We start from the raw sequence: 27,711 nt of genomic DNA on the forward strand, positions 1-27,711 counted from the left end.
AGGAGTGAAAACGTGTGTTATCTGTCCTTCTCTGACTGACTTATTTCACTTAGCATAACACCCTCCAGTTCCATCCACGTTGTTGCAAATAGCAGGATTTCATTCATTCTCATTAGCAAGTAGTATTCTGTTGTATATATAAACCATATCGTCTTTATCCACTCATCAGCTGATGGACATTTGGGCTCGTTCCATAATTTGGCTATTGTTGAAAGCTATAAACATAGGGGTACATGTGCCCCTATGAATCAGCACTCCTGTATCCTTTGGATAAATTCCTAGTAGTGCTATTGCTGGGTGGGGTTTTTTTTTTAATTTTTTGAGGAACCTCCACACTGTTTTCCAGAGTGGCTGCACCAGTTTGCATTCCCACCAACAGTGCAAGAGGGTTCCTGTTTCTCCACGTCCTTGTCAGCATCTGTTATTTCCTGAGTTGTTAATTTTAGCCACTCTGACGGGTGTGAGGTGGTATCTCAGTGTGGTTTTGATTTGTATTTCCCTGATAATGAGTGATGTTGAACATCTTTTCATGTGTCTGTTGGCCAACTGGATGTCTTCTTCAGAAAAGTGTCTATTCATGTCTTCTGCCCATTTCTTCACTGGATTGTTTATCGGTTGTTGTATATTCTTTGTAGATTTTGGACACTAACCCCTTATCTGAAATGTGATTTTCCAGTATCTTCTCCTACTCTGTCGGTTGCCTTTTAGTTTGTTGACTGTTCCCTTTGCAGTGCACACGTTTTTTATCTTGATTAGGTCCCAATAGTTCATGTTTATTTTTAATTCCCTTGTCTTCGGAGACATGTCAAGTAAGAAGTTGCTGAGGCCAAGGTCAAAGAGGTTTTTGCCTGCTTTCTCTTCTAGGATTTTGATGGTTTCCTGTCTTACATTTAGGTCTTTCATCCATTTTGAGTTTATTTTTGTGTATGGTGTAAGTGGTACAGATTCATTCTTCTGCATGTTGCGTCCAGTTTTCCCACACCATTTGTTACAGAGACTGTCTTTTTTCCATTGGATATTCTTCCCTGCTGTGTCAAAGATTGGTTGGCCGTACACGTGTGGGTCTGAGTTCTATGTTTTATTCCATTGGTCCATGTGTCTGCTTTTGTGCCAGTACCATACTGTCTTGATGATGACAGCTTTGTAGTAGAGGCTAAAGTCTGGGATTGTGACTGTTAACTCTCTCCAAGGGAGCGGGCTGCCTGGGGGCACAAGAGGAGACAGAGCCTCACAGAAGAGTCCAGGCAGGGGAGGCGCCTGCATCAAGGACCAACGCTGACGGGGCTGAACCTCCATGTCCTGGACAGACTCACTGCCCGTGTCCTGACACGCAGATGTAGAGACACCGGACTAGCTGTAATAATGTGAAGGACACAGTTTTTTTTTCTTATTTATATTTTTAGTGTAGTTCTCAATTACCTTCAATATGCAAATACTTTTTATAATTTCAGAAATAAACTTAATTTTTATTTTAAAAATTTTTAATGTTTATTTATTTGTGAGAGAGAGAGCAGAGAGCGGGTAAGGGGCAGAAAGAGAGGGAGATGCAGAATCTGAAGCAGATTCCAGGCTCCGAGCTGTCAGCACAGAGCCTGATGCAGAGCTCAAACCCAAGAACCTGGAGATCCTGACCTTCGCTGAAGTCAGACTTAATTTTTAAAAGAATATACATAAAGTGCCAAACTCTTAGTAAAAACTTGATGCAAAATAGGTTACACTTTTGTCCAAGTAAAAACATGAGCAAGAACTTTGCAATATGATCTCCTTGTGTAGTTTTCAGAAAACACCATCATATTTAAGAGAATTCCTTCATTCCAACCGCCTTACGTGACATGGAGATGGCTTTGGAGGTTCAGGCCGGTTCAGCGCACCGTGTTCACAGCAGCCCCGTGGAGCTGGGCCTCGGGGGGGAGCAGGCTGCGGGCCGGGCCACAGAGGCCTGTGGGGGAGGGGGTTCCGGGGACTCGGCAGCTCCGAGGAGCCTGGCACCGACAAGCCGCACCTGCCAGGCAGCCCCACGTCTGGAGCTTCTGGAAAGGCAGCAGGAGCAGAGCCAGGGCCACACTGGAGGCTGTGGTTTGGGGCCATGAGCTGCGGGGATTCTCCAATCCACAACCAACCAGCAACTCCAGTCACATTTTGTCTTTAAAATGTGGCCTCTGGGGTCCACTGTCTTCTTTCTTCCCTTTGAGCAGTTTAACTCTTTCAGCTCCTTGGAAATAAAAATCCCGTATCTTGTTTGCTGTTTTCTAAAGCGCTCACCCCCCTACCAAGCAAATACCATTGACCTGGCTTCAGCCGGGCAGAGCCGGAGCACACCTGACGTGGCCCAGGACCACCACCCAGAGGCCACAGAGAACTCCGTCCCGACACAACTGCGTGTGGCTCGCCGCCGCCCTTCCCGCGCATCCCTCAGCTGGGACTGAAGCCCCTGGGGTCCTCTGCCCTGACCGTAGCCCACACCCCACACGGGCCAGGGACAGAGTCCTCGGGAGTCCTGCCACCTCGGGCCCGTAGGCCCAGACCCGCAGCCCAGCCCTGTCCTCACAAAACCCGACAGGCCCGGCCTGACAGGATGCTGGGTACACATTTCTCTGGATGTCTGGCCCCTCTTCTCCCTGGAGAGGAATCAGCCCTGGACTCCTTACTGATCCACTCTGTGAAATTTTTGGCCATCTGCACAGTCACCAATCCGCCCATGTGGCCGGGAAGACATGGAGCCCTGAGCTTGCTGTCCCCAGCCGAGGACAGATCCCACAGCCCTTCAGGCGTCCCTGCTCTGTGCCCTGCGTCCTGCACCCTGGCAGGTGTGGGAAAGCAGACATGCCCTCCTGGTGCTCAGGGTGAGCGGAGGGGCAGGTGCGGGGGATGTCTCCGTGAGGGAGCAGGTAGCCCGTGGGAGATGGAGGCCCTGAGACCCCCCTCGGGAAGGCTTCCCATTCCCAAGAGGAGCAAGCACCCCTGTGAAGGAGGTGCTCGCGGCCTGGGGGGCAGAGTTGCAGCTGGGCTCCTAAGAAGCCGTAAGTCAGCTGGCACGACCCGGTGCTCGGTGAGGCGCCCGCAGGCGGGTGTCCGGGTTTCCCACGCCGGGGGGAAGGGAGGGTCTAGTGAAGTTGCTTTCCCTTCTCTGCTACCACCAGGCCTGCCTCGGACCCAAATCTGCCGGCACACGGAGCTTGCGCCCCCGGCTGGGGCCACGACGGCCCGGCACATCCTGGGTCTGGGCGAGTGGTGGGCCAGGCAGAGGGGATCCTGCCCCCCAGGGCCCCCGGGGCCACAGGACACTGGCCACACTGCGGGACCGGCACAAGCTCCCAGGGGGCAGAGGAGCCGAGGCCTCCTGACCCGGAAACGCGGGTCCCCGCCTTCAGGACGCACCGAGCACGGGGAAGCAGAACGCTCAGAAAGCCAACTACTCTTCTTAATTCAGTTTTCTGGAGGCCACAGAATTAAATGGAAAGCTTTTAAAACAGATCAGGGGCGCCTGGGTGGCTCAGTCAGTTAAGTGTCCAACTTTCGCTCAGGTCATGATCTCGCAGTTCATGGGTTTGAGCTCCGAGTTGGGCTCTGTGCTGACAGCTCAGAACCTGGAGCCTGCTTCTGATTCTGTGTCTCCCTCTCTCTCTGCCCCTCTCTTGCTTGCACTCTTTCTCTCTCTCTCAAAAATAAAATATTAACCAAAAAAAGAGGCTCTTAAAAAAATAAAAATAAAACAGATCAGACTGTCTTAAGAAACAATCCTTCAATAGTTTGAGGGTCTACAATGTGCAAAACATGGATGGGAGTGTGAGGGTACCTCCTCCCAAAAGACGTATACCTGATGGGGCGCCTGGGTGGCTCAGTCACAGTTACCCATCCGACTTCAGGTCAGGTCATGATCTCACAGTCCACAGGTTCGAGCCCCGCACTGGGCTCTGTGATGACAGCTTCAGATTCTGTGTCTCCTGCTCTCTCTGTCCCTCCCCTGTATCACTTGGTCTCTCAAAAATAAATAAATGTTAAAAAAGGTTTTTTTTTTAAATAAAAGAGGTAGAACTAAAGTCAATAGACATAAAACGTAATCATAAAAAATGCTCAATGAAACTGAGGAGGAGGAAAAAAGAGGAAAAATTAAATTCGTTTCTTGGACTCTGAAAACACATTGATATTTTAGGCAATGTTGACCTTGTTCTTGTCTATGGATTACCTCCCAGTGAGCCTCCCGACATGCAGATTTAGGCCTTTATCAACACTGGAAGTTTTTCTTCCATTGGTTATTTTTACTTCTTTTCCAATTAATTCCTCCTTAGAAAGACCTGTAATTCCTAGTTTGGACTCTGGTCTTCCACTATTTCATCAACTTGTCCCTCTGTGTCCTGAGAAACTCCTCAAGCACATAACTGACCCATTACTCCTTATGGGAAATACCTACTCATTATCTTCAGTGTGGATTTTGATTCTTATTTTACCCATTTCCTCTAGTATTTATTGTTAAACCTGTTCTCTCCTGTGGCTTTCTATTCCTTCTCATGGAAGCCATTTCTCCTTACAGCCTACCGCTGGGTCGTTGTTTGCTGCCCATTTTTCTTCCTCTGGCTGACTCCAGAGGTCTGCTCCCTTTCTGGGTCCTCAAGATCATATTCTTTCATTTCTGAGCAATCTATTTCCCGGCACTCCATTCATCACCCTTGGTCCGCTTGGCCTTTAGGGAGCAGTATGCCCAGACTCTGCGGGCGCCAACGAGCAGCATTCAGTCAGACCTTCTCCTGCTAGACACTGGTAAGGGCTGTGCACACCTTTAGCCCAAAGCAGACTCTTCCTACTGCAGACCCGCTGGACTCAGACAGGGCCTCCTCTGCCTTAATGTCTCTTGGATACTGAACGAAGAGCATTTGACAAAATACAGCAGCTTTTCTTAATAAAAACACTAGACAAGGTTGGGAAAGAAGGAACTTACTTAAACATTACTAAAGCAGTTTATGAAAAGCCCACAGCTAATATCATCCGCAATGTGGAAAAATTGAGAGCTTTCCCCCTGATATCAAGGACACGCAGAAGTGTCCACTCTCACCACTGCTGTTTAACATAGTGCTGGAAGTCCTGGCATCAGCAATCAGACAACAAAAGGAAATAAAAGGCATCAGAATCGGCCAAGAAGAAGTCAAACTTTCCCTTTTCACAGACGACATGATACTCTACATGGAACACCCGATCGACTCCACCAGAAGCCTTCTAGACCTGATCCATGAATTCAGCAAAGTCACAGGGTACAAAATCAATGTACAGAAATTGGCTGCATCTTTATACACCAATAATGAAGCAACAGAAAGAGAAATCAAGAAACTGATCCCATTCACAGTTGCATGAAAAACCATAAAATACCTAGGAATAAACCTAATCAAAGATGTAAAAGACCTGTATGCTGAAAACTATAGAAGACTTATGAGAGAAATTGAAGAAGACATAAAGGAATGGAGAAACATTGTGCTCATGGATCAGAAGAATAAACATTGTGAAAATGTCATTATTACTCAAAGCAATCTACACATTCAATGTAATCCCAATCAAAATTGTACCAGCAATCTTCTCAAAGCTAGAACAAACTATCCTAAAATTCGTATGGAACCACAAAAAACCCTGAATAGCCAAGTAATATTGAAGAAGAAAACCAAAACCGGAGGCATCACAATCCTAGACTTTAGCCCCTACTACAAAGCTGTCATCATCAAGACAGAATGGTACTGGAACAAAAACAGACACATTGACCAATGGAATAGAGTAGAGAACCCAGAACTGGATCCACAAGTGTACGGCCAACTAATCTTTGACAAAGCTGGAAAGAGTATCCAATGGAAAAAAGACAGCCTCTTTAGCAGGTGATGCTGGGAGAACTGGGCAGCAACTGCAGAAGAATGAAACTAGACCACTTTCTTACACCATACACAAAAATAAACTCAAAATGGATGAAGGACCCGAATGTGAGACAGGAAACCATCAAAATCCTAGAGGAGAAAGCAGGAAACAGCTTCCTTCACCTCAACCACAGCAATTTCCTACTCGACACATCCCCAAAGGCAAGGGAATCAAGAACAAAAATGAACCATTGGGACCTCATCAAGATAAAAAGCTTCTGCACTGCAAAGGAAACAATCAAAAAACGAATAGGCAACCGACAGAATGGGTAAAGATAGTGGCAAATAGCATATCAGATAAAGGGCTAGCATCCAAAATCTACAAAGAACTTACCAAACACACCCGAAAAATGAATAATCCAGTGAAGAAATGGGCAGAAGACATGAACAGACACTTCTCCAAAGAGGACATCCAGATGGCCAACCGGCACATGAAACGATGCTCAGCATCACTTCTCATCAGGGAAATACAAATCAACACCACACTGAGATACCACCTCACACCAGTCAGAGTGGCTAAAATGAACAAATCAAGAGACTATAGATGCTGGTGAGGATGTGGAGAAACGGGCACCCTCCTACACTGTTGGTGGGAAAGTAAACTGGTGCAGCTACTCTGGAAAACAGTGTGGAGGTTCCTCAAAAAACTATCCATAGAACTCCCCTGTGACCCAACAATAGCACTGCTGGGGATTTACCCAAGGGATACAGAAGTGCTGATGCACAGGGGCACATGCACCCCAATGTTCAGAGCAGCAATGTCAACAACAGCCAAATCATGGAAAGAGCCTAAATGTCCATCACCTGACGAATGGATCAAGAAGATGTGGTATATATACAATGGAGTACTACATGGCAATGAGAAAGAATGAAATCTGGCCATTTGTAGCAAAGTGGATGGACCTCGAGGGTGTCGTGCTAAGTGAAATAAGTCAGGCAGAGAAGGCCAGATACCATATGTTTGCACTCATAGGTCTAACAGGAGAGACCTGACAGAGGACCGTGAGAAGGGGAAAGGGGTAAACTTAGGGAGAGGGAGTGAGGCAAATCATGAGAGACTCTTGAATACTGAAAACAAATTGAGGGCTGAAGAGGGAGGGGGAAAAGGAAAGGGGGGTGATGGTCATGGAGGAAGGCACTTGTGGGAAAGAGCATTGGGTGTTATATGGAAACCAACTAGACAATAAACTATAAAAAAAGCAAAAAAAAAAACCATATAAATATACACAAAAAAACTATAAAAAAAGAATTTATTTACTTTTGTATTATTTTTATACAAAAATACTTTAAATACTAAAGCATAATGCACAACATTTCAAACACTGCCAAAGAGGCCTAAGAAAGTTTTAGGAAAATGTGGTTGGCAGAGGTGATTTCAATAAGGAAAGTCCTTTTATTTTATACCCTGTGTATGTCATTTTCTGTGTGCCTAAGAAAATTGTTCATTGAAATACATTCTCATGGTAGATTGTTTAAATATAAACGTGCCAATATTGTAAAGCTGTTCTAAAAATAAGGAGAAATATTCTCAGAGACAAGCGTAGCCGCATGACTATTTCCCCTGGAGTCCGGCCTGCACTCGAATGCTTGTTTCCATTCAAAAATAGCAATTTATTTACCGGGAACAGTGATGTGACGTTCTTGTAAAGTAAGTTACATACATAATATACGCCCTCTATCCGCATAAATGCACAGGCCACGGATGGAAATACGCCCTCCAGGATCCATCACCAGCTGGCCGCGATCACCACGCCCCCTCCTACGGGGCTCCCCGCACCTGTGACCTCCCCATACCCCCTCCTACAGGGCTCCCTGCCCCCACGACCTTCCCGCCCCCTCTCACAGGGATGCCCCTGCCGGCGATCTCCCAGCACCTGCGATCTCCCCACGCCCCCTCCTACTGGGCTCCCTGCAGGAGCGCCCGCAGCCTCCCCAGTTCATCTGCCACCGGGGCCGCCCAGGCCGTCTTCAGGAACTGCAGGTCCACGCTGCCGGAGGCCCTGGCCAGCACCAGGGCCAGGAAGCTGCCGCTGGTCTTCTCTGCTTCTCCCACGACCGTCATGGCCACCAGCCTGAAAGCAAGAGGCACATACTGCGTGACTGTGAGTCTCCCAAATCATCACCCTCCAAGGGAGGGGTAAAAAGGAAGAGAAATTCTACAAATTTTAGTCATAGTCAAATGAAAGAACAGTTAGACCAGAAATAAACATAAAATTCTGTAGAAACCACTTATAAAATCTATTTGTGTGTTTGCGAGGACCGCTGATCAGGGCGAACGCTGCCTGGACACAAGTGTGATCCACCCGGGGTAACGTCCTGAGTGCCAGACCTCCTATCCAGCTTGGCGCTCCTGGAAAGCCGGGGTGCCAGCCGGCCCTCGGGTGCCCAGCGAAAAACCTGGAGCCGACTCAGCAGCCCTGACCTTGCCTTCTGTCCCTTCACCATCGGCTTCCCTGACGGGAGCCTGTCTCCGACCTCTCCCCTCACAGGCTGCTGACACTCAGCGACATGCACCCCAGGTCTGCTCAAGGCCACCCAGACCCCAGTTCCCATGAGGCACCTGGACGCGTCTTCCTCCAGTTCACTTCCACTTATCCTTCGACACCTGGCTCAGTGGTGTCACCTCCAGAGGCCTCCCCTGACCCCTGACTAGATGGCCTGACTATGCCTAATTTGGTCAGGGTCCCCAGCATCCTGGGAAGGCCTCTGTCACACATTTGTCCCAGCTTTACTCAGCAAGAGGGCCAAGACCACCCCCCTCACACCCAGCTCAATGCTCCGCCCCTCCTGTCTCCTCAGAATGACCAGGGCCACTAGCACCAGCACCCACGGGAGCCACATTCAGTGGGATCCACACCTGGCACAGGACAGGGGTAGTGAGCCGTTCGAGGTGGGTGCCAGTGGCCATGGGGGGAACCCACTGTGGCCCCACAGGGTCTGACTACCTACCAATACTCTGTAAACTTGTCCCACACCCCGACAGGGACCTGACTGAGCCTCTGTAAGGGGGGCCAGTCTACACCCACCTGCAGGCCATGCTCTGAATCTTGGGGCAGGTGAGCAAACCATGAAAAACCGCAGTGGTCACTTAGTGCTACTTGGTACCTCAACACTGATGGGCAACCAGCAGTGCTGAATACAGGTGACACTTAGCTGCCACGAACTTGGAAAGACGAGCTGGACAGTCACGAAGGCGTGCGCCTGGCACGCTGAACCAGCCTGCAGGACAACCACCCCGATGCAGGAGCGCCGATCCGCACGGTCACTGTCCACGGAGCACGCTCCTCGGGTTCGTGAGGCGGACAGAAGCCCAGCATCGAGCACAGAAAGGAAAAGTCTGGGCTCAAAGCAGCTGCCTCCACCTCCGCACTGGCCCAAAACTGGGCCTGCTCCCCGGGCACTGGTGCCCGCCTGCCCACAGATGACGGGCAAGCCGGGGACTATCATCATGGGTTTAAACTAGCCCTGAGTGTGGCGAATTCAGCTCCTGCCTTTAAAAAAGTGTTTTTATTTTGAGAGAGAGAAAGAGAGTGAGTGGGAGAGGGGCAGAGAGAGAGGGAGAGAGAACCCCAAGCAGGCTCCTCACTGTCAGCACAGAGCCGGATGCGGGGCTCCAACTCCCAAGCTGTGAGATATGACACGGGCCAAAGTTGAGTCAGATGCTTAACTAACCGGCCACCCAGGTGCCCCTAGGCTCCTGCCTTTCAAACTGTTCTGTTCTTCTTGTTCTGTTCTCTACAGTGAGGAAACACTGAGCCCTTTCCTGACCAGGGACGGGAGGGTCTCAGGAAGCACGCTCCCACCTCCCCGAAGCCCTTCTCCCGCTCCCCCTCAGCGGCTCCTGAGGCCCCGGCACTCTGGCTGGTCCCACTGCCCCCACCCCCGGGACCCCCAAACCTGCTCTTTTCTCCCCCACGGTGGGAGTCGCGGGTGGACTCCAGTGTGCTCACCACCGCCTGGCGCCATCAGGACGCAAGACCCGGGGCAGCCGTGCTGCTGGGCGCACACAGGTGCTCGTGGACACTTGTGTTGCACGAGTGTGCGGGTGATATGTGTTTAGGTGTGAATCACAGTGTGGGGTTTAATGTCTTTGATTAGTAATCAGACTGATGTAGTGTACGCAGTACTTGAACTAAGTAAATGCAGTCTTAATTTGTTCAGGTCTTAGTGGTGCGTCCTAACGCCAGTCACACCATTTCCTGGTTTTGATCCCTGCCTGTTCCCCCGGCCCCACGTCCTCTACGAAGGGATGTGGGATGCGCCAGGTGGCCCTGCCCTCCCTTGGTCATTAGGAGCCTTCATTTCATTGCAGGAATGTTTACTGAGGAGAAACATAAAATTTCAAGAAAGAAAGCAGGTGGAGACAAAGTGGAGTCAAGAAAGAGCCCTTCATAGTGAAAACTTTACACATATTTCAACTTTCAATTAAAACAAACAACAATGAATCATGACCGGGCTTCACACTGATCAGAGCAGAGGCAGCCGGGGGCTGGTCTAACCATGACCTCAGTCCAGGGCGTCGACTGACACCACTGTGACACTATGTGACTTACAGATTCCCATGTGGCATCCCTTCTCTGAAACTAGAAGGAAGACACTATATCACGTGGACATATACTGAATTTATAAGACTAATAAATGAATATAAGGAGCTCACAAAAAGTTTCTTTTATTTATACCACGATAATCATGGGAAAACAGTACCATGTGAATTCTTTAATCCACAGACTACTGGATGAAATATCAAATAACACATTTTAAAGTGGTTTTCAAAAGATTTCTTAAAGATGTAAATATAAAAATATTTAAACAAAAATAGCCACATTTTAAAGTGTAGCAACCTTACGCATAAATTAAGTACAAAAGACCATCACGAGTACTTCTGGAAAGAACCCCCTGTGAGGGCACAGCAGGGCATCAGACTTACTTGTCCGGAGAGATCAGCTGTTTGGCCACAGGACCCAAGTCGCTTTCCAGGAGGTCCCAAATATAAATGCAGGAGGCGTCATCCTGGGCCAGAAACACGGCGGGTCTGGTCCAGGACCAGCGCAGGCCTGTGACGGGGCGGCCGCCGGTGCCCCCGTCCCACTGCAGCAGCGGGCGCTCGCTGAGCAGCTGGTGCAGCCTGATGCTTCCGTCTGAACAGCCGGCCTGGGGACAGGGAAAGGGACTGCCCATCACAGCTCCTTCTCCTCTTCCCTCAGCGGCGAGGGGCACCTCGGAGCGTCAGCTCTGTCCTCGTAAACTACAGAGGTGAGCACCCACCCTGGAGATCCTGACACCCCTGAACCCTTCCCCTTCCCAAATGGCTAATAATGAATTCAGTGAACATATAAACAGGTGTTGATCTTTAACAAAGGTGAATATTGCTAATTCACCCACAGGCCATTCAGATTGGCTCCGTAGAAATTAATAACCCACCTTTTAAAAAAGAGTACATAAATTTGAACCGATAATAGGGTTATTTATTCTCCTTGGATTGAAATTCTTATCAAATAAAACTGGGCTGGTTTAGTAAAAAAGGAAATGTTGAGCTTAGGAAGAGAAGCTTAAATCTTTTTTACTCAATACATTTACCCTTCACCTCCTCCCTCGAGAAAGCAGGGCCTGAGCTAGCAGCCACAGAACATTCCGTGTGCCCTAGGGCTGAGCACACCGCATACACCACCGGCCAGAGAGGCCAGGCCCCACACTGTCGGGGGCTGCAGGGGGCGCTGAGCGGCCCTGGCGTCAAAGATGTGGGACGAGCACGTGTTTATGATAAGCAGACCAAGATCAAAGTGGGTAGCGATGTTGTGTGTCCTGTCCAAGGAGCACTTCTTCCTGCCCGGACCTTAGCTTGTAGGTACTTTTCTCCTGACTGGAGCTAGGACCGCCTGGAGAACAGGCTGATTCTGAGTTTGCTGTACCAGAAAGCAAAGAACGGCTCTCAGAAAGGTGTCAGAGAACACAAGAACCAGCCTGAGGCGTGTCCCCAGGACAGTCTGAGGAGTGGAATCAATAAGGCAGTACCGTGGGGGACGTGACCCCATGAAGAGAGAGGACAGCCAGGTGTCCGCACTCACGTGACAAATACACACATGCACGCCTGCACAGGAGGCCAGGGAAAGGGGAGAAAATCACCATTTGCCCATCACCCCGAGAACGGACGCAGGCGAGCCCTGCCGAGGAGCCCCAGGGCCAGGGGGGTCGGAGGGGCCGTATGTGGGGTGCTGACACAGTGACCCTCTTCTCCTCACAGGTACTTGGTGAGCAGACAGGGGAGCAGGGCCTCGACCGTGCAGGGAGCTGGCAGACACAGGCTAGAGCAAAACGGAATCTAATCGTGAGGAAACATCACACAGACTCAAACTGAGGAGCAGTCCGAGCCCTTTAAAAATGCCAAGGTCAGCAGGGGCTGAGGAGCCGTCCCAGAACCGAGTGAGATTCGCGGCCTGGGCGCTATCTGCTTACACAACAGCACACTGCGGGGACGGCCGTGGGAGTGGAGCGGCCTGCCCGTCAGAAGACAGGACTGTGCCGGCGCCAACTTCCGGAGGCCAGGGCCGCACTGCAGGGGCAGAATGACCCGGTTCTTCGGAAGCCCACGCCACACTATTCAGGGATAAAGGACCATTTGGGCAACTTCCTCTCAGACAGAAAAGCGCTGACACCCACACACGACCGGGGGAGGGAGGGTGGAGCCGTGGAGGTGGGCAGGGGCCTGTGACTTGTGCAAGCCCCAGTCACGTGAGGACTCAGACTTCTAACAGCCACGCGGGCGGCTCTGCCCTGAGGGCACCCCGGGGACCTTCCCGCGCAGCCCGCTGGCACCAGGGTGCCGCATTCCCAGAGGTCACCGCCAGCGCTCGGCTGCCCAAACAGAAGTGGTACGTCAACAACTGACTCTCTTACCAGGAATATTGGGTCTCCAAATGGTGAAAAGTCGATCACATTTACTCTGACGGGTCTCAGGCCACGCTGCCGGGGTTTGTACAGTCTGGGAGACACTCTCAAATCCTGTCTGGCGCCGTGACTTATAACACCCTGGCGACGGACAAGACCAACGGTGACTGCCGTGGATGAGGCACGAGGCTGGACGAAACAGTCCCTCTCGAGACAATTAACCCGGCATCACAGTAAATGCAAGCAGTAAGTTAACCCTTAATGCGGACATCTGGCAAGCAGCCAGGAGAGGAGACGGCTTACACGAGCACTTACCACGTCTGTGCCAACAACGAAGTGAGCGGGATCTGCAGGCAGAAACTTCACATTGAGGGCTTGTGTGCGCCCCCAGCATTCACAGCCTTTATGGGAAAGGCTGAAACGAAGCAGAGGGATGAACCGATGAACCGACTCGGCAGGGATGATGTCACCCCGCGTGTCGGCCCACATTTCTGCGTCCCGTTTCTGTCACCAATCCTTCCTTCAGCTAGGCCTCATCTAGTTAACCATTCACTGACTCTTTTTAAAACAAACTTTTTTTTAACATTTATTTTTGAGAGACAAAGAGACAGAGCGTGAGCAGGGGAGGAGCAGAGAGAGGGGGAGACACAGAATCCAAAGCAGGCTTCGGGCTCCAAGCTGTCAGCCCGGAGCCTGACGCAGGGCTTGAACTCACAAACCGCGAGATCATGACCTGAGCCGATGCTGGCCACTGCGCCAGCTGAGCCACCCAGGCGCCCCAACCATTCACGGACTTAAATTTCAGAGATAATAGTTTCTTTCTAGAAATGTCTTTTAGATGGTACCATCATCTCAAGTTGTTTCACTAAACCTATTTGTTGTACCACGGCAGGTGTTTCTTCATGCTTGAGGTTTTTGTAATTCTTCTCTCTGAACTGCGTCCTCTAAGAACCCCGGGAGCCCAGCTTATGGAAGTGCCCCCCCACCATAGAAGTGCTGACAAGACTGACTCCATCTTGTGCACGTCCCCTCTTGGGGCTACACGTTCTGGGCCCCTGGAGATGAGTATACACACCTCAGAAGTGACCACTCGGCCAGGACTGGGGGAGGCTTGCTTTGGCTATATCCACAGATTTGTTAACGATAACATGGGGTACCCCTTCCCAGTGACAGACGGCACCAGGAGATCGAATTAAAGGCTAGCTTGCAGTCAAGTGCGTACAGACTCTCTGAGGTGCATGCGCACCCCCTGACCTCACCACGCCTTCCCACCCCTCCCTCACTCCACACCAGCTGTGGACTAAGGTCTGAACCTCGCAGGGAAGAGCTGTGCAGCTCTGGGTTGTCACCAGCTAACCCCCCCTGTCAGTTAGGCGACCCTGGATAAAATGCTGTGTAAACTCGATGGAGTTGCCTGCTCTGTTCTCTAGTCTCAAAGCGCCTTCTCCGCAGGGACGGTCCCTTCTCCTCCGCCTCCGACACCGCCCACTGGGCAGCATTCCCAGAGCCCTGGTGCTGAGCCGCTGTCTGAGACTCTGACCGTGCCTTCTCGGCTGGGGACGCCAGACCAGACCCAGAGCTTGGGGTTCCGGGACTTCCGTGCTCCCTGGTCTCCCCTGGGCTGGTGGGGCCTCCGGAGCTTCTCTCTCACTGAAGGGGCTGTGAGTTCGAGTCCTGCACAGGGCCCAATTCTGGGTGCCAGCCTCAGGCAAGCCCGATGCATCAACGCTCAGCACAGGCAGGAGGCTTGCCACAGCCTCCCTGGATACCCCAGCCTCCACACCACACAAAATCCTGCACGCCAACTTCAAGCTCCGTTCCTGTCCTGGCACTGTCCTCTTCTCTGGAAAAACTCCCTATAGTTTACTGTTAGTTTTAACCTGATTCAGCGTCATACCTGGCACAGGAAGGGACCGTGGCTGCTCTTTCCACCGTGTCTACTTCTGATTTGGGACTCTGGCCACTCTCCCACACCCACATTCCACGTTCAGGACTGCAAATGTCACCTGTCAGCCGTGGACTCCTCAGTCTGTGCCTCTGACCGAGACCCCTGTGTGGGGCTGACTACCTCGTGCTCATCTCCACAAACCCTGTGAGCCCAGCCCACCCGAGGCCGGGGACCAGACCCTACCCGCTTCCTTCATCTTGTGTGCAGTTCTGGCAGCCGAGACACACGGTGGGCGAGAGGCGGTTCCTTGAACCTGTTAGTCACAGGTTTCTTCAGTTCTGCCCCTTTACCTGAAATCAGTCCTTCCACATGCAAGATGGCCGCCTCGCCTCCAACCCTTACCAACCCTGCAACAGCCTCGTGGTCTCCCCAGCTCCAGTCCCCTTCCTCTGCCCAATCTCACACTGCTGCCAAGCTGACTGCTCTAAATCACAAATAAGACATGCTGCTTACTTGCTGCCTTAAAACCCTGCACTGGCGCCCTACCTCCTGCAAGGGGACAGTCTGGACCCTTCCGCACGGCAGACCCTCTGAGGCCCGACCAGTGACTTGTCCCATGCCCTCCAACAGCAGCCTACTGGCCGTTCCCTAAATGCGTCCGGTGCGCATGCCTCTGGGCCTCCCACACTCCGCTCCCTCTAATGGGACATGCTCATGGTCGACCTCCCATCTCAGGGGGCCCCTCCCCAACCCCTGGGGAGGCTCAGGGAGGGGCGCGGGGTCTGAGACAGGCCCAGAACCAAGCAAGAACCTGGGGCTGGTTCTACAATGTACTAGGGGACTTTTTTAAACATAATTGATTCCCTGTAATAACAATATTCAAACTAAAGGTGCTGCAGAATCTCAGAGTATCTACAAACTTATTAATACAACCCGAGACATTCTGGCTGATGATGAAGAATTGGGCTAATATAAAAAAATGTTCAAGGATAAATCATATGCCGATAGCCTCCAGCTGAAGTAGACAAGAAAAAAGATGTTTGTAAAACAAATCAACATGGTATAGAAATACCACAAACAATACTTTTATATTCAGTAAGAATTTTTATGTCACATTAAGTTACAGGAGTTAAAGCAGAAATCAAAATTTCTGAAAAAAACGTTCAAATTGGTGTTTCTGGTTCCTGAAACTGACCTATTTAACCTCAAGAGTTGTATTAAAACTGGATGAAAAACAGTCAATAGTACTGGCTTAGAACATAGAAATTATTATTCTTTTTAAAGTTAATTTATTTGGGGAGAGGGAGTGTGGAGGAAGGACAGAGAGGGAGGGAGAGAAAGAGAATCCCAAGCAGGCTCCGCACAGTCAGTGCAGAGTCGGGCTCGGGGCTCGAACTCATGAATAGTGAGATCATGACCTGGACCGACATCAAGGCTCGAATGCTTAACCAACTAAGCCATTCAGGCTTCCCTAAGACAGAAATTATTTTAATCAAAGAAAAAAATGGTACCTCTGTACCTGGTAACTGTATTTATTACACTGCCTCATTAATATTAAACTAATTAGCAAATAAACTATTTAGCAAAAATAGAATGTGAAAAGTTGGATTTTTCGATGCCAACCCGACCATGCATTTACCGTACGTGCAATCCCTGGATGCTATTTCCTCCTGCGGAAAGGGGTTTCTGAGGTGAGGGGTGTTGGAAGTGCCGGCAGCGCGTCTTACCTGTCACTCAGCTGAATCGTGGTGCTGTGCACCAATTTTATCCTCCCTCCAGGTATTAGACCTAAAAATAGGTAAACCACAAATAAATGTACCTCTTACTACAAGTTAAGCCAAAATCCAACTACAGTTTCCTTGAGTAGTTTTTCATTGCTTAAGTATCTGCACTAAGAAGTAACATCAAACGGGGCCATGAAGATTGTCCCCTCCCTAGTGCGCTGAGGCGCCTGCAAATTGCCTGATGAGAAAAGGGCTGGTGGAACCAATCAAGAAGCCTTTACATTTTTAGATTCCAAAGAATAAAATAATGGCGGGACACTAAGCAGAACAAAAGCAAAATCAAAAAACCCTGAAGTTCCCAAAGCAGTCCTTTGCTGTAGATGTCCGGTGGTGGTCTCCTGCTCCTCGAGGAACCTCCAGAACAAATGCAGAGGCGCACCCCAGGCCAGCTCTCCGCCATGGGGTGCACAGGGGCACCTGCTGCTCAGTGTCAGCACCCGTTCCCTGCGCCACCGGAGCTAGGCCTTCCCGGACCCCAGAGCACTATGGCCACAGCTCCGGCCCCTCAGCCGTCCACTGGCTCTGCCTCCACCTGTTTCCCACATCCTCCCCAGGTTTTGTAATTATTGCCAAGGAGGCAACTAAAACCCGATGTGTACTGAAACCCAAATTCTGGGCAAGATACTGCCTAGAACCGAGGGAGTATACAAATCCTAACTCCACAGACAAATTCAATTTGCAGCAGAAAGGGTGACTGTAGTTACGTATGAGGACCTCGGCCACAGTTCCAACTCTGATACGAGAATGCTCACTGTTGCTGCCACAGACTTGAAGACACCCTCTGTTTTCTCCAGCACGCTGTCCTCCTCCAGGACCTCCAGGACTGAGAGTCTCAGTCCAAATGTGACCTCCCCTGGGGAGGCCCCCCTGACCTGGGTGCTTGGCCCCTGTAAGCACTTCCGACCTAGCAGTCACATCATGTGTGGTTCACACGCCAGCCTCCCTGTAAGGGTACAGTCCCTGGGGCAGAGCCGGGGGCCTGGCACCCGAGACAGGACCAGCCTGTTCAGAGAACCTTCCAATAATGGATGAGGGAAAGTCCTAACCATGATTCGAGTTCTCCAACCAGCCACTACTATCATATACACACGTGACAGCTTGGAACTACCCCAAACACTCCTATAGACATTTAACGGCCAGAGCCTTTCCAGCACTGAGTCCTGGCATGAATGTCATCCCCTCTTTTCCTAAAAGCAAAGTTGAAACAGGGTCAGGGTTTGGTAAGTGGTCCTGTAGATAGAAGGAGTCTTCACATAGCAACATGTAACAATGAAATACACACTACCCTACAATAACTGTGACTTCCATATTCCTACGAAGCATCTTTATTCAAGCTGCTTTTGTCTCCACAGGCAGATTATGAACTATGGGCAGAGACTCTCCACCTCCTTCCAAAAATCCTAAAAATGCCCTGGTCGTCGCATGAGTGCGCAACACAGACAGCCTCACGATGTGCGCCACGGGCTGCAGCGTTCTTGGGTCAGGGCAGAGGCCCGGGTGAGCCTGGCCACGAGTCCCGTCCCACCATCAATCCACGCTGCGGAAGGCCTTGGCCCCTCCCAGATACTGTCCCTCTCTAGTGTCCGGGACTGTGACCCACCCAAAAGTCTCATACAGCCTCAGTATAATAGTTTTGTAATAAGCAGAGAGGATGCTAAAAGAAAACCTTGAGAAAATATTTACTCTGCCTCAAAATGTTTACCAGTGAAATCAGTGAAACGATTCGCCCTTGTCTTTATGGAAGTCCGAGCCCACAGTAACCTCCAAGTCCTGCCGGTGACGCTCACCATGAGGCCTGCACACAAGACGGTGGGAAGATGAGGGTAGGAGCCCTGACACGGAAGGGGAAGGGGCAGGCGCTGGGAAGCGGTGGTCGGAGCTAATGCTGTGAGGAGAGCATCCAGGGGCATGAGCCTCAACCACCCCCTGGTGCCCGAGCCTCGCCGGAACTGCAAACCAGACGCCATGGCATCAGAAAGAACGAACTGCTACAGGTACCCAACTTCTGAGACAGAGCAGGGACCGGGGTCCCTGGTTTTCTAGCTCTGCTTTCAGGTGCTGCTTGCCGCCAGAAACTATGCCAGATGCCAGAAGCCACAGGCTCCAAACAGGCCCCCAGACCCAGTTTTGACTGGTTTGCTCCAGTTCAGACTGTGCTAACCCTCCGGCACCTAAAAGGGAAGTTCAGCTGTGAGAACCAGACCAAACCAGTCTGAGACAAGATGGACCCCAGCACTGCCCTCTCACCAACTTTCCCCCTCATTATAATACTAAAAACCACACCCAGGGAGGGGGCTTAACATGCTAATTAGACACGAGTGTAGGAAGGACGCAGCCTGAGCTGCAAGTGTGCAGAGCGATACACAACCCCAGCCCGCGTGTGCAGGCAGCACCCGTTTCCGGCCGAAGCTCCTTTAGAGCTCGTGCCAGCCCCTCGCGGGAGCCAGCCCCTCCTGGGGAGCCAGCCCAAGGACCCTTCCTTCATGCACCTCCCTCTTTGGAGCACAAGGCCCAGGACAGCCTTGCCTGGGATTCCTGGGGGGCCTCTTGCCCGTTTCTCCTGGCAGCGTGCCCAAGGCTGGCTCAGTCAACGCTTGGGCCCCCCAGCACCAGGCCGGGCCCTCTACCCACACCCGAGCCGGCCTCAGAGTGCTCCAGGGAGCCGTACCAAGGACACGGACGTGCCAGAACCAAAGGGAAGACAGCCCGAATGTGCGTTCAAGGGCTGAGACTCCTGCGTGAACGGAGGGGCACAGAGAACTCCCAACTCCAGGGCAGAACGAGGTTCGCGAACACGGCCAGCCGCAAGCAGTCCTGCTCACTCGCACAGAGGCGCCAATCCGGTGGCCGACGAGGTCCTGCAGTACACAACGCTGACCTTCCTCATCAGGCAGCCACTTACTTACTTTCCAAGGTGGCTGTCGGTACCTTTAATCTCTATTCCTTCTAGAAACACTGACTAAAATTAATTTTTGTATTGAATAGTTACCTAAGTCACTTACTGAGCCTGCGATATCTGCCTTCGGTAACTCAACCACCACCTGCAAACAGTGTGGAAAAGAGAGTCAGTGGGCGTCGGGGTGCGCCAGGTACCGCCTAGGCACAGCCCTCATCAGAGCGCGCGCGGTGTTCGGTGGACCCACCGACCTGCTCGCTCAGAAACTGGGGTTCAGGTGTTAGGAATCCCCTTCTCTGACCTGTTGTCACTTCTCCTCACTCCGCACCCCAGCCACGCCGCGCACTCCCGCACCGGCTCCGGCCGATCTCGCAGGGCCCTCGGTTTTCGCGTCCTCGCCAGGCCCAGCGCCGGCTGCGAGGCGCTGAGCACGCCCTGGGCTCCCCCACGAACCAGCGGCTCGGAAAGCCCGCGCACGCGGGGGGCGCTGCCTACTCACCCACACGTTGAGAACCCCGCTCGCATCCAGCGAAGCAATGTGGAACGCCAAACCTGACATTTCTAGTGGAGACAGAAGCGGAAGAAATGGCTTGCGAACAGGAAACCACATTTCATAACTTGATTTACGGGTTTCGTAGAAGTGAAAGATCACACACCTTCTTGAGTAGAGAAGGGGGAAAGCACAAAACTCTGTTTTTTGTAGACAGACGTGGAGACAGGTTCGACGGCTTGAACAGCACTGCAGTGGTTTACTGGCGTCAGGAGGCCATCTGGGGTTTAAAGCACACAGGACCATATGTGGGTAGTAAGTCACAAAAGTAAAACAGATGTGATGGGGGGTTACATCCTCCCCAAATGCCACAAAACCACGAAGAAGGTGATGTGTGGTCACTGCTTCCAGCACTACCACAAAACAGACCACAGACCTGAAAAACCCCTGGACGGAGAGAGAGGAGGTGGGTTCCAAGCAGACGCGTGTCTGCGAGTCTGCAGGTGCGGAGGGCAGGCGTGAGGCCAAGCGGCTAAGAGGACAGACAGAAGCCAGACAAAGAACCTGAAGAGAGAAACTAACTTCCCGGGCAGGGCCTGGGGGGCCACTCGCCAGGACAGGAGCTGGCAGGGCCGGGAAGCGAAGCCGCACAGGAGGGACCAGCCACAGCAGCACAGGCGGCAGGGACACGCTCCCCTGACCTGGGGCACACCACCCAGTAAAGAAATGACACTTCACAAACTAACAATAAAGCTCCTTTGACCTAGAATATCCATCTACAGAACGCCCAAGAGTAGGAACAAAAATCAAGACAAACTCCATTGAGAACTGCTGTAAGAAGAAAATATAAAGTGCAAATCAAAGCATTCGAGCAGATGAAAGAAAACTCTCCCGCCCCCAAGGAGCACTTAACAGAGCCCGGGAGTCACCGCCCTATGCTGCATCACATGGCTTCCAAAAGCATTTGGCAATGTACACAACGTAAGCAAGCAATTGAACAAAAGCACCTGAAATCAGAAACCCGGTACAGAAATGGATAGAAAACAGCAAGAAACCGAGGCGCGGTGGCTCAGTCGGTTGAACGTTGACTTCAGCTCAGGTCATGATCTCAGGGCTCATGTAAACATTTAAAGAAAAGAGAGCAAACAGCAAGAAATCAGATGGGAGCTGGGGCTGAACCCTGGGAAAAACTGGTGAAGAACAGACAAGGAGCCTGAGGAAGGGGGCGGCCTAAGCACTGCGGGGACTGCAAGCTGGGGGGAGCTGTGCACTAGGGGGGCCCACACTGGGGAGCACCTGCACTGGGGGCCACACGGGGAAGGGGCTGCGCACTGGACAGGATGACTTGGGAGGAGCACACTGTCAGGGTCACACACTGGGGGGCCGTACAGTAGGGGCCACAATGAGAGGCGGCCGTGCACTGGACAGGATGCCTACCGAGGAGCCACTCTGGGTGGGGCACACACTGGAGGGGCCTGCAGGAGGAGGACACTGGGAGGGGCCGTGCCAAGGGGGGCAGGGCGTGCACAGGCTGGGTCAGAAGCCCCGCGGTTCTCCCAGCACTGGGAGCTCAGTGAACCTTGACCAGTTCTGGTGACAATGTTTAGCTGGCAAAAGAAAATGAAGTAGGTGTTTTAATGGAGTAATATCTCTGTATATAGTTTAAAAACTTATAGTTTTAGTGTTTTGAACTAATTTGGTAGTGAATTCAAATGTTAATTAGTAACTTCAAGAGCAATTAGAAAAAAATGCATTTTTTAAAATGTTTATTTAGCTTTGAGACAAAGACAGAGCATAAGCAGAGGAAGGGCAGAAAGGGAGACCCAGAATCAGGCTCCAGGCTCTGAGTTGTTAGCATAGACCCCACAGCGGGGCTGGACCCCACGAACTGTGAGATCATGACCTGAGCCAAATTTGGACGCCTAACTGACTGAGCCACTCAGGCGCCCTGAAAAAACGCACATTTTTAAAAGCTGATTTTTGTAACAGCATCAAACCCATAAAGTACCTACAACTCAAACACTCTCAACAGCAGCAACATTGCCCCCAAAGAGGCGGAACTTGGTTGTCGGGGGACAACCACCCACAACCACCCCCACAACCACCCACCACACCGGCACAACCAGGTGCGTGCACTGCGAAGATGAACAGAGGGACTGGGGAGGCGGGAGGGGAGGCTGGAAGGGGGAGCCCATCGCTCGGTGTCAGTCACGGGAACAACAGACCCAGCGGGAACCCTCCAGAGAGAACCCCCAGGTACAGGCACCGCCAGGGTGAGGTGTGCGCGGTGCCCCGACAGGAAACCCCCGGCCCCTGCAGCTCAGCCAGGGAGACCCTCATCATCCTGAAGTCCTGCTTTCCTCCAACAGACTCCTCTTCAAAACAACACCCCCAACTTCCTTCTCCAAAGATAACATCCCTCTCCCCGGTTGGACTTGCCTGTCGTTTTGCCGTAGCTTCCTTGTCCTAGGCTGCAACTCTCCACTGTTCCGGAATAAACCCATCTTTTACTGGAAACATAACCAGCAGTTTTAGGGCAAACGGCATAAAACACAGCTGTGTGTACAGCACGTAAACAGACACGCAGCGTGTCGTATTCAACTCTCATGGAGGGAGACTGGGAACAAGAAGTTTAAAGGCCACTTGGTTAAGAAATGAGAAGACAAGCCACAGCCTGGGAAAAATATTGGCAAACACATCCCTGAGAAAGGACTCTTATCCAAAAAACCCACTTTAAATACTCATCAATAAGAAGACAACAAATCACTGTTAAAAATGTACAAAAGATCTGGAAGGGCACGTCCACGAAGAAGACACAGGGGCCAAAGAGCCTATGAAAAGATTCTGCTCATCACGTGTCATCAGGAAAAGCACACTAAAACCACAATGAGACACCACCATGCACCCACCCGAATGGCTGGGAAGCAGGCAGTACCGTAGGCACCTGCTCACACTTTGCTGGGATGGCGAAACGGTCCAAGCAGCGTGACGCAGGCCCCTTGACGTGGGCTCTACTCACAGTTGCCAACAACCGAATTTGCCAAATGCTCATGACCTGGTGGGAGGGCCGCCAGCACGTGCACCCAGAGGAGCGAACGGCTGGTGCAGCAGCTCCACGACCCCTGCGCGCAGAGTGCTAAGCGCAAGGAGCCAGACTCAAAGACCTACATTCCACACGATGCCATTTGTTCGACATCTGGAAAAAGCAGAACTATGGAGACAGAAAACTGATTAGCGGCTGGTGGGAAAGGGGAGATGGGAAACCAAGTGCAGGTGGAGGACAGGGGCTCCTGGGCAGGAACAGGGAGGAAGACAAAAAACAATGGAGTCTGAGTGTGGGCCCTGCCACGAAGTTCGTGTGCCTGGAGACAAGCTTCTGCTCTCCCTGAGCAGCGGGGAAGTAGGCCAAGACAGGCATTAAACAATCAATGTCCACAAAATGATACGGGGCTACTCAAGAAGTCTCAGAATACAGAGTGCCCGCCCAAGGCTGCTGGTTGTGGGGACTGGGTGTGGTGGTGGTTTGGTTGGTTGTGGTGATTGGTTGTTGCAGTTTGGTGGGTGGTTATGGTGGGTGGTTGTAGTAGTTGGTTGTTGTGATGGTTGTGGTGGGTAGTTGTGGTAGTTTACTGTAGTGGTTGTGGTGGGTGGTTGTGGTAATCTGTTACGGTGATTGTGGTCGGTGGTTGTGGTGGTTGTGGTAGGTAGTTGTTGCGGTGGGTAGTTGTGGTAGTTGGTCGTGGGTGTGGTGGTAGTGGTGCTGGTTGGTTGTGGTGGTTGTGGTGGGTGGTTGTGGTAATCTGTTACGGTGATTGTGGTCGGTGGTTGTGGTGGTTGTGGTAGGTAGTTGTGGTGGTGGGTAGTTGTAGTTGGTCATGGGTGTGGTGGTAGTGGTGCTGGTTGGTTGTGATGGTTGTGGTGGGTGGTTATGGTAGTTGGTTGCTGTGGTGAGTAGTTGTGGTAGTTGGTCATGGTGGGTGTGGTGGGAGGTGGTTGTGGTGGTTGGCTGTGGTGGTTGGCTGGGGTGGTGGGTGGCTGTTGTTGGTAGGGGTGGTGGTTGGCTGTGATGGTGGCGGTGGTCACTGGCTCTGGTGGTGGTTGGCGGTGGTGGTGGCTGTTGTGCTGGTGGTGATGGTGGTGGTGGTTGGCTGGGGTGGTGGGTGGCTGTTGTTGGTAGGGGCGGTGGGTGGCTGTGATGGTGGCGGTAGTCACTGGCTCTGGTGGTGGTTGGCAGTGGTGGGTGGCGGTGGTGGTTGGTGGTGGTGGTAGTGGTTGGCTGTGGTGGTGGCTGTGGTGGTGGCTGTTGTGCTGGCTGTGGTGGTTGGCTGGGGTGGTTGGTGGTGGTGGTGGCAGTGGTGGTTGGTTGGGGTGGTGGGTGGCTGTTGTTGGTAGGGGCGGTGGGTGGCTGTGATGGTGGCGGTGGTCACTGGCTCTGGTGGTGGTTGGCAGTGGTGGGTGGTGGTGGTGGTAGTGGTTGGTGGTGGTGGTAGTGGTTGGCTGTGGTGGTTGGTTGGGGTGGTTGGGGTGGGTGGTTGGGGTGGTTGGCTGGGGTGGTTGGCGGTGGTCATTGGCTCTGGTGGTGGTTGGCTGTGGTGGTGGCTGTTGTGCTGGCTGTGGTGGTTGGCAGTGGTGGTTGGCGGTGGTGGTTGGTGGTGGTGGTTGGCTAGGGTGGTTGGCGGTGGTCATTGGCTCTGGTGGTGGTTGGCTGTGGTGGTGGCTGTGGTGGTGGCTGTTGTGCTGGCTGTGGTGGTTGGCAGTGGTGGTTGGCGGTGGTGGTTGGTGGTGGTGGTAGTGGTTGGCTGTGGCGGTTGGTTGGTTGGGGTGGTTGGGGTGGTTGGCTGGGGTGGTTGGCTGGGGTGGTTGGCGGTGGTCATTGGCTCTGGTGGTGGTTGGCTGTGGTGGTTGGCTGTGGTGGTTGGCGGTGGCTTCAAGCATGGCAGGAAGGATTCACGTTAATCTAAAGATCGTGGCAGATGTGGATGTTCAGGGTTCTTTCATCCCCCACGAAGTGAATAATCTGCATGTACTTCAAGCTGTAGTGGGGTAACTAAGCCATGGAACACATACTGATATGCCTTAAACTAACTTAAAGCTGAAAGTTACTTCCTTGAGAACCGGAATCCAGAAATTAATAAGACAGAGCGTTCTGATTATTGTTGGCCACCAGCTAAGCCCGGCTTGGGTGGATTTCTGTTTTTGCTATTCATCAAATGCTTCTTTTGCTCATAGGTCAGACCCCACCCTCTGGGGTGATCTGGATAAATAAACGCAAGGGACTACAGAAGTTGCGCAAATCATTCATGGCTCTTCTGGAAGCCACCTGACAGGCAGGCAGGTGTCACTGACCAGTAGAAAACGTTGCTGTCCTGAACGTCCAGAAGCGGTCACCCAGCTTCACACAGTGATGCATTCTGGAGTCTTCTCGTAGGTCCCACACAAGGACTGAGCCATGCACTGTTCCAGCAAACAGTAAAAAGGCTTTAAAAGGGCTAAAGCAGCAGCACGTGACCTGGAATGACACACACAGGACGCTGGAGTCTGAAAACATGAGGCCACGGTCACAGAACACCAGCCCTCTCCATTTCCACACTGAGCCTGGGACCCTCCACCTGGAAGCTGTGGCTCGCGGGAACAGGCGTGAGTCCACATCAGCGCCAGGTGGGGGGCAGGGAGGACAAGCCACCCTTGCAGGACTAAGGGGCACAGACACGGGGGCCTCGCACACAGCTGGGCACCACAACCCACGTAGCAGGCCCAGAATGGCAAAGCTATCTTTTGTCATTTTGTTTATAACCTACATTGTAAAACCTGCCATTCGAGCCCCAAAGCCTGTCACCTGTCAGTCAGTCTTCTCCACAGCCTTTGTGAGAATCGAGGACTCTGAGGTCAAGGAGCAGACGAACCGGAAATACAAAAGGGCGGCCCCTCCACTGTACTGGCATGGAGCTCACCACAGCCTGCTGATGAGGCGCTAGAGAGGCGTAAGACCGAGGACTCTGAAAACCCTACGCCCATCAAGAAACCCCTAAAATATCCATGATTCAAACAGTGCAGGCCAAAAGTGGACACTTCTGGGGTCGCAGGGCCATGCCAAGGTGGCCGGCATCTTTACCCCCAGTGGACCTGCAAAGTCTGTGATAACTCTACTCTCCTCAGTCTGGGTTGATCCTTTAAACTAAGAGTTTCTACAGTCAAAACAGATCCATGCACATAGCTGAAGGCAGCCAGGGAGAGAGAGGAAGGACCCTGAAAGTCCCTGTGGTCCTGTGATTCCGTCCCCAACAGCACACCCCTCCTACTGCCCGCCTGCCTCTCATTAACCCCATGACTGACTGTCCCCGAGCTGTACCTTCGACTCACTTATCAGGACCTTCTGCGGCCCCGAAGGCTGCCAGATATCCCACACGCACAGCACGTGCCTGCCGTCTGGCACGGGGGCGGACGCTGCTTCCGGCGGCCCGTGGACGGATACCACCGTCTGCCTCTGCACCTGAGAGGCGCATAAGCAGGACACTTTTCGATCTGGGGAGAAAACGAGAACTGTATTTCTGCATGTTAGCGTCTGCCAGAATCCGTGTTCCATAACACACTGAAAATATTCGAATGGGGCACCAGGCGGCTCGGTCGCCTCAGCATCCGACTCTCGATATTGGCTCAGGTCGTGAACCCGAGGTCATAAGATCGAGCCCCACACCCAGCTCTGCGCCCAGTGTGCAGCCTGCCTGGGATTCTCTCACTCCCCCTCTCTCTGCCCCTCCCCTGCTGGTGCACACTCTCCCTTTCTCAAAATAAACATTTTTTTTTACAAAAAACATGCAAATACATTCCCCCTTAAAGAATATTTAAGCTGGCCATGCCTGAAATCTGGGTTTTGACAAGTGGTCACAGCTCATCCTGAAAAAGGCTCATGCAGGCCTCACTGGCTTCACTAAGGTTCAGTGTGGGCCATGCCTCGTCTGCTGGCTACTCCCAGAGAACCACGTCCCCTCAGCAGGTCCCTTTCATGCCTGGCTGTGACTCCTGGTGCGTGTGGTTTTCACACAGCGAGGCTGTTGCCCTCGAGGTGGTGGGCACTGGGCCGGACGCCCCCTCTCCTCCCCTGCTGTGTGCTCCGGCCCCCTCTGGCAAGTGCATATTCACTTTCTCTCCAGCTTTTGTCTGCGTGACCCACCAGCAGGGCAGGACTTCTGTGCGCTTGGACGACAGAAAGCAAGCGCAGGCCAGTGCTGGCTGCATCATTCGGCGGCACGTGTGTGACAGTAGGGAGAACTCGGCCCGCATCCGCAGGGAGCACAGACCAGGGCGCAATGGGACCGAGCCCCAAGCCCCCAGGTGAGACCGCTCCCCGCCTGTCAGACGCCTGTCATCCAACCCCACCCGCCTTCTGCTCCCTCAGGATTCGTGTCCTGGACTACGACACGAACGAGAGAGCCTCCGCGCTGTTCGCGCGGCGAATGGACTCACGCCCGCCACACCAACGGGCCCTGACCTGTGAGGACAGACGTGCCCGTCACGTGTCTCTCACACAGGATCCTAGACGCCTGGACATAACCCAAGCTCCCTCTGGTCTTGTAAAGCTGCTGTTGCTCATCAGCTCCCAGAAAAAGTACATCTTTAACTTCCATCTTCCGGGGTGAGGCGGGGCACGGGAATGGGAATGTGCATGTTGTGAACGGTGTAGATACAGTGAGTCACTATTTGTCCTACAGAGTAACTCTTACCTTTTAAAAACAAAAGTCCCTCAAAGAACATAAGGTTTTTAACTCTTCCATTTTTGTTAACGTTAAATGCAAAGGAACAAATGTGAGTCAAAAATCTCTGAACAGCAAGGAGGACAGAAGGCACAGCGAGGTCAAGGGCACCAGGGCCTGGGAGCA

The 27,711-nt window shown here is 52.1% G+C and overlaps 1 protein-coding gene across 1 annotated transcript in view; it reads right to left on the reverse strand.

The window, feature by feature from the left end:
* Window positions 1-7,124: 7,124 nt before the first annotated feature.
* The window catches only part of WDR60 (WD repeat domain 60), a 56,119-nt gene continuing 35,532 nt past the window's right edge, over window positions 7,125-27,711 (reverse strand). The window contains exons 15-24 of the mRNA XM_029920827.1: window positions 26,184-26,356; window positions 25,181-25,343; window positions 20,001-20,114; window positions 19,844-19,905; window positions 19,438-19,489; window positions 16,392-16,452; window positions 13,092-13,191; window positions 12,786-12,917; window positions 10,819-11,042; window positions 7,125-7,963 (exon numbers count right to left, since the gene is read on the reverse strand). Of these exons, the coding sequence (XP_029776687.1) occupies window positions 7,789-7,963; window positions 10,819-11,042; window positions 12,786-12,917; window positions 13,092-13,191; window positions 16,392-16,452; window positions 19,438-19,489; window positions 19,844-19,905; window positions 20,001-20,114; window positions 25,181-25,343; window positions 26,184-26,356 (1,256 nt within the window). The 3' untranslated portion in view covers window positions 7,125-7,788. The remainder of the gene's footprint in view (window positions 7,964-10,818; window positions 11,043-12,785; window positions 12,918-13,091; window positions 13,192-16,391; window positions 16,453-19,437; window positions 19,490-19,843; window positions 19,906-20,000; window positions 20,115-25,180; window positions 25,344-26,183; window positions 26,357-27,711) is intronic.

The sequence above is a fragment of the Suricata suricatta genome, chromosome 2 (assembly GCF_006229205.1).
Source record: "Suricata suricatta isolate VVHF042 chromosome 2, meerkat_22Aug2017_6uvM2_HiC, whole genome shotgun sequence".
NCBI lineage: Eukaryota > Metazoa > Chordata > Mammalia > Carnivora > Herpestidae > Suricata > Suricata suricatta.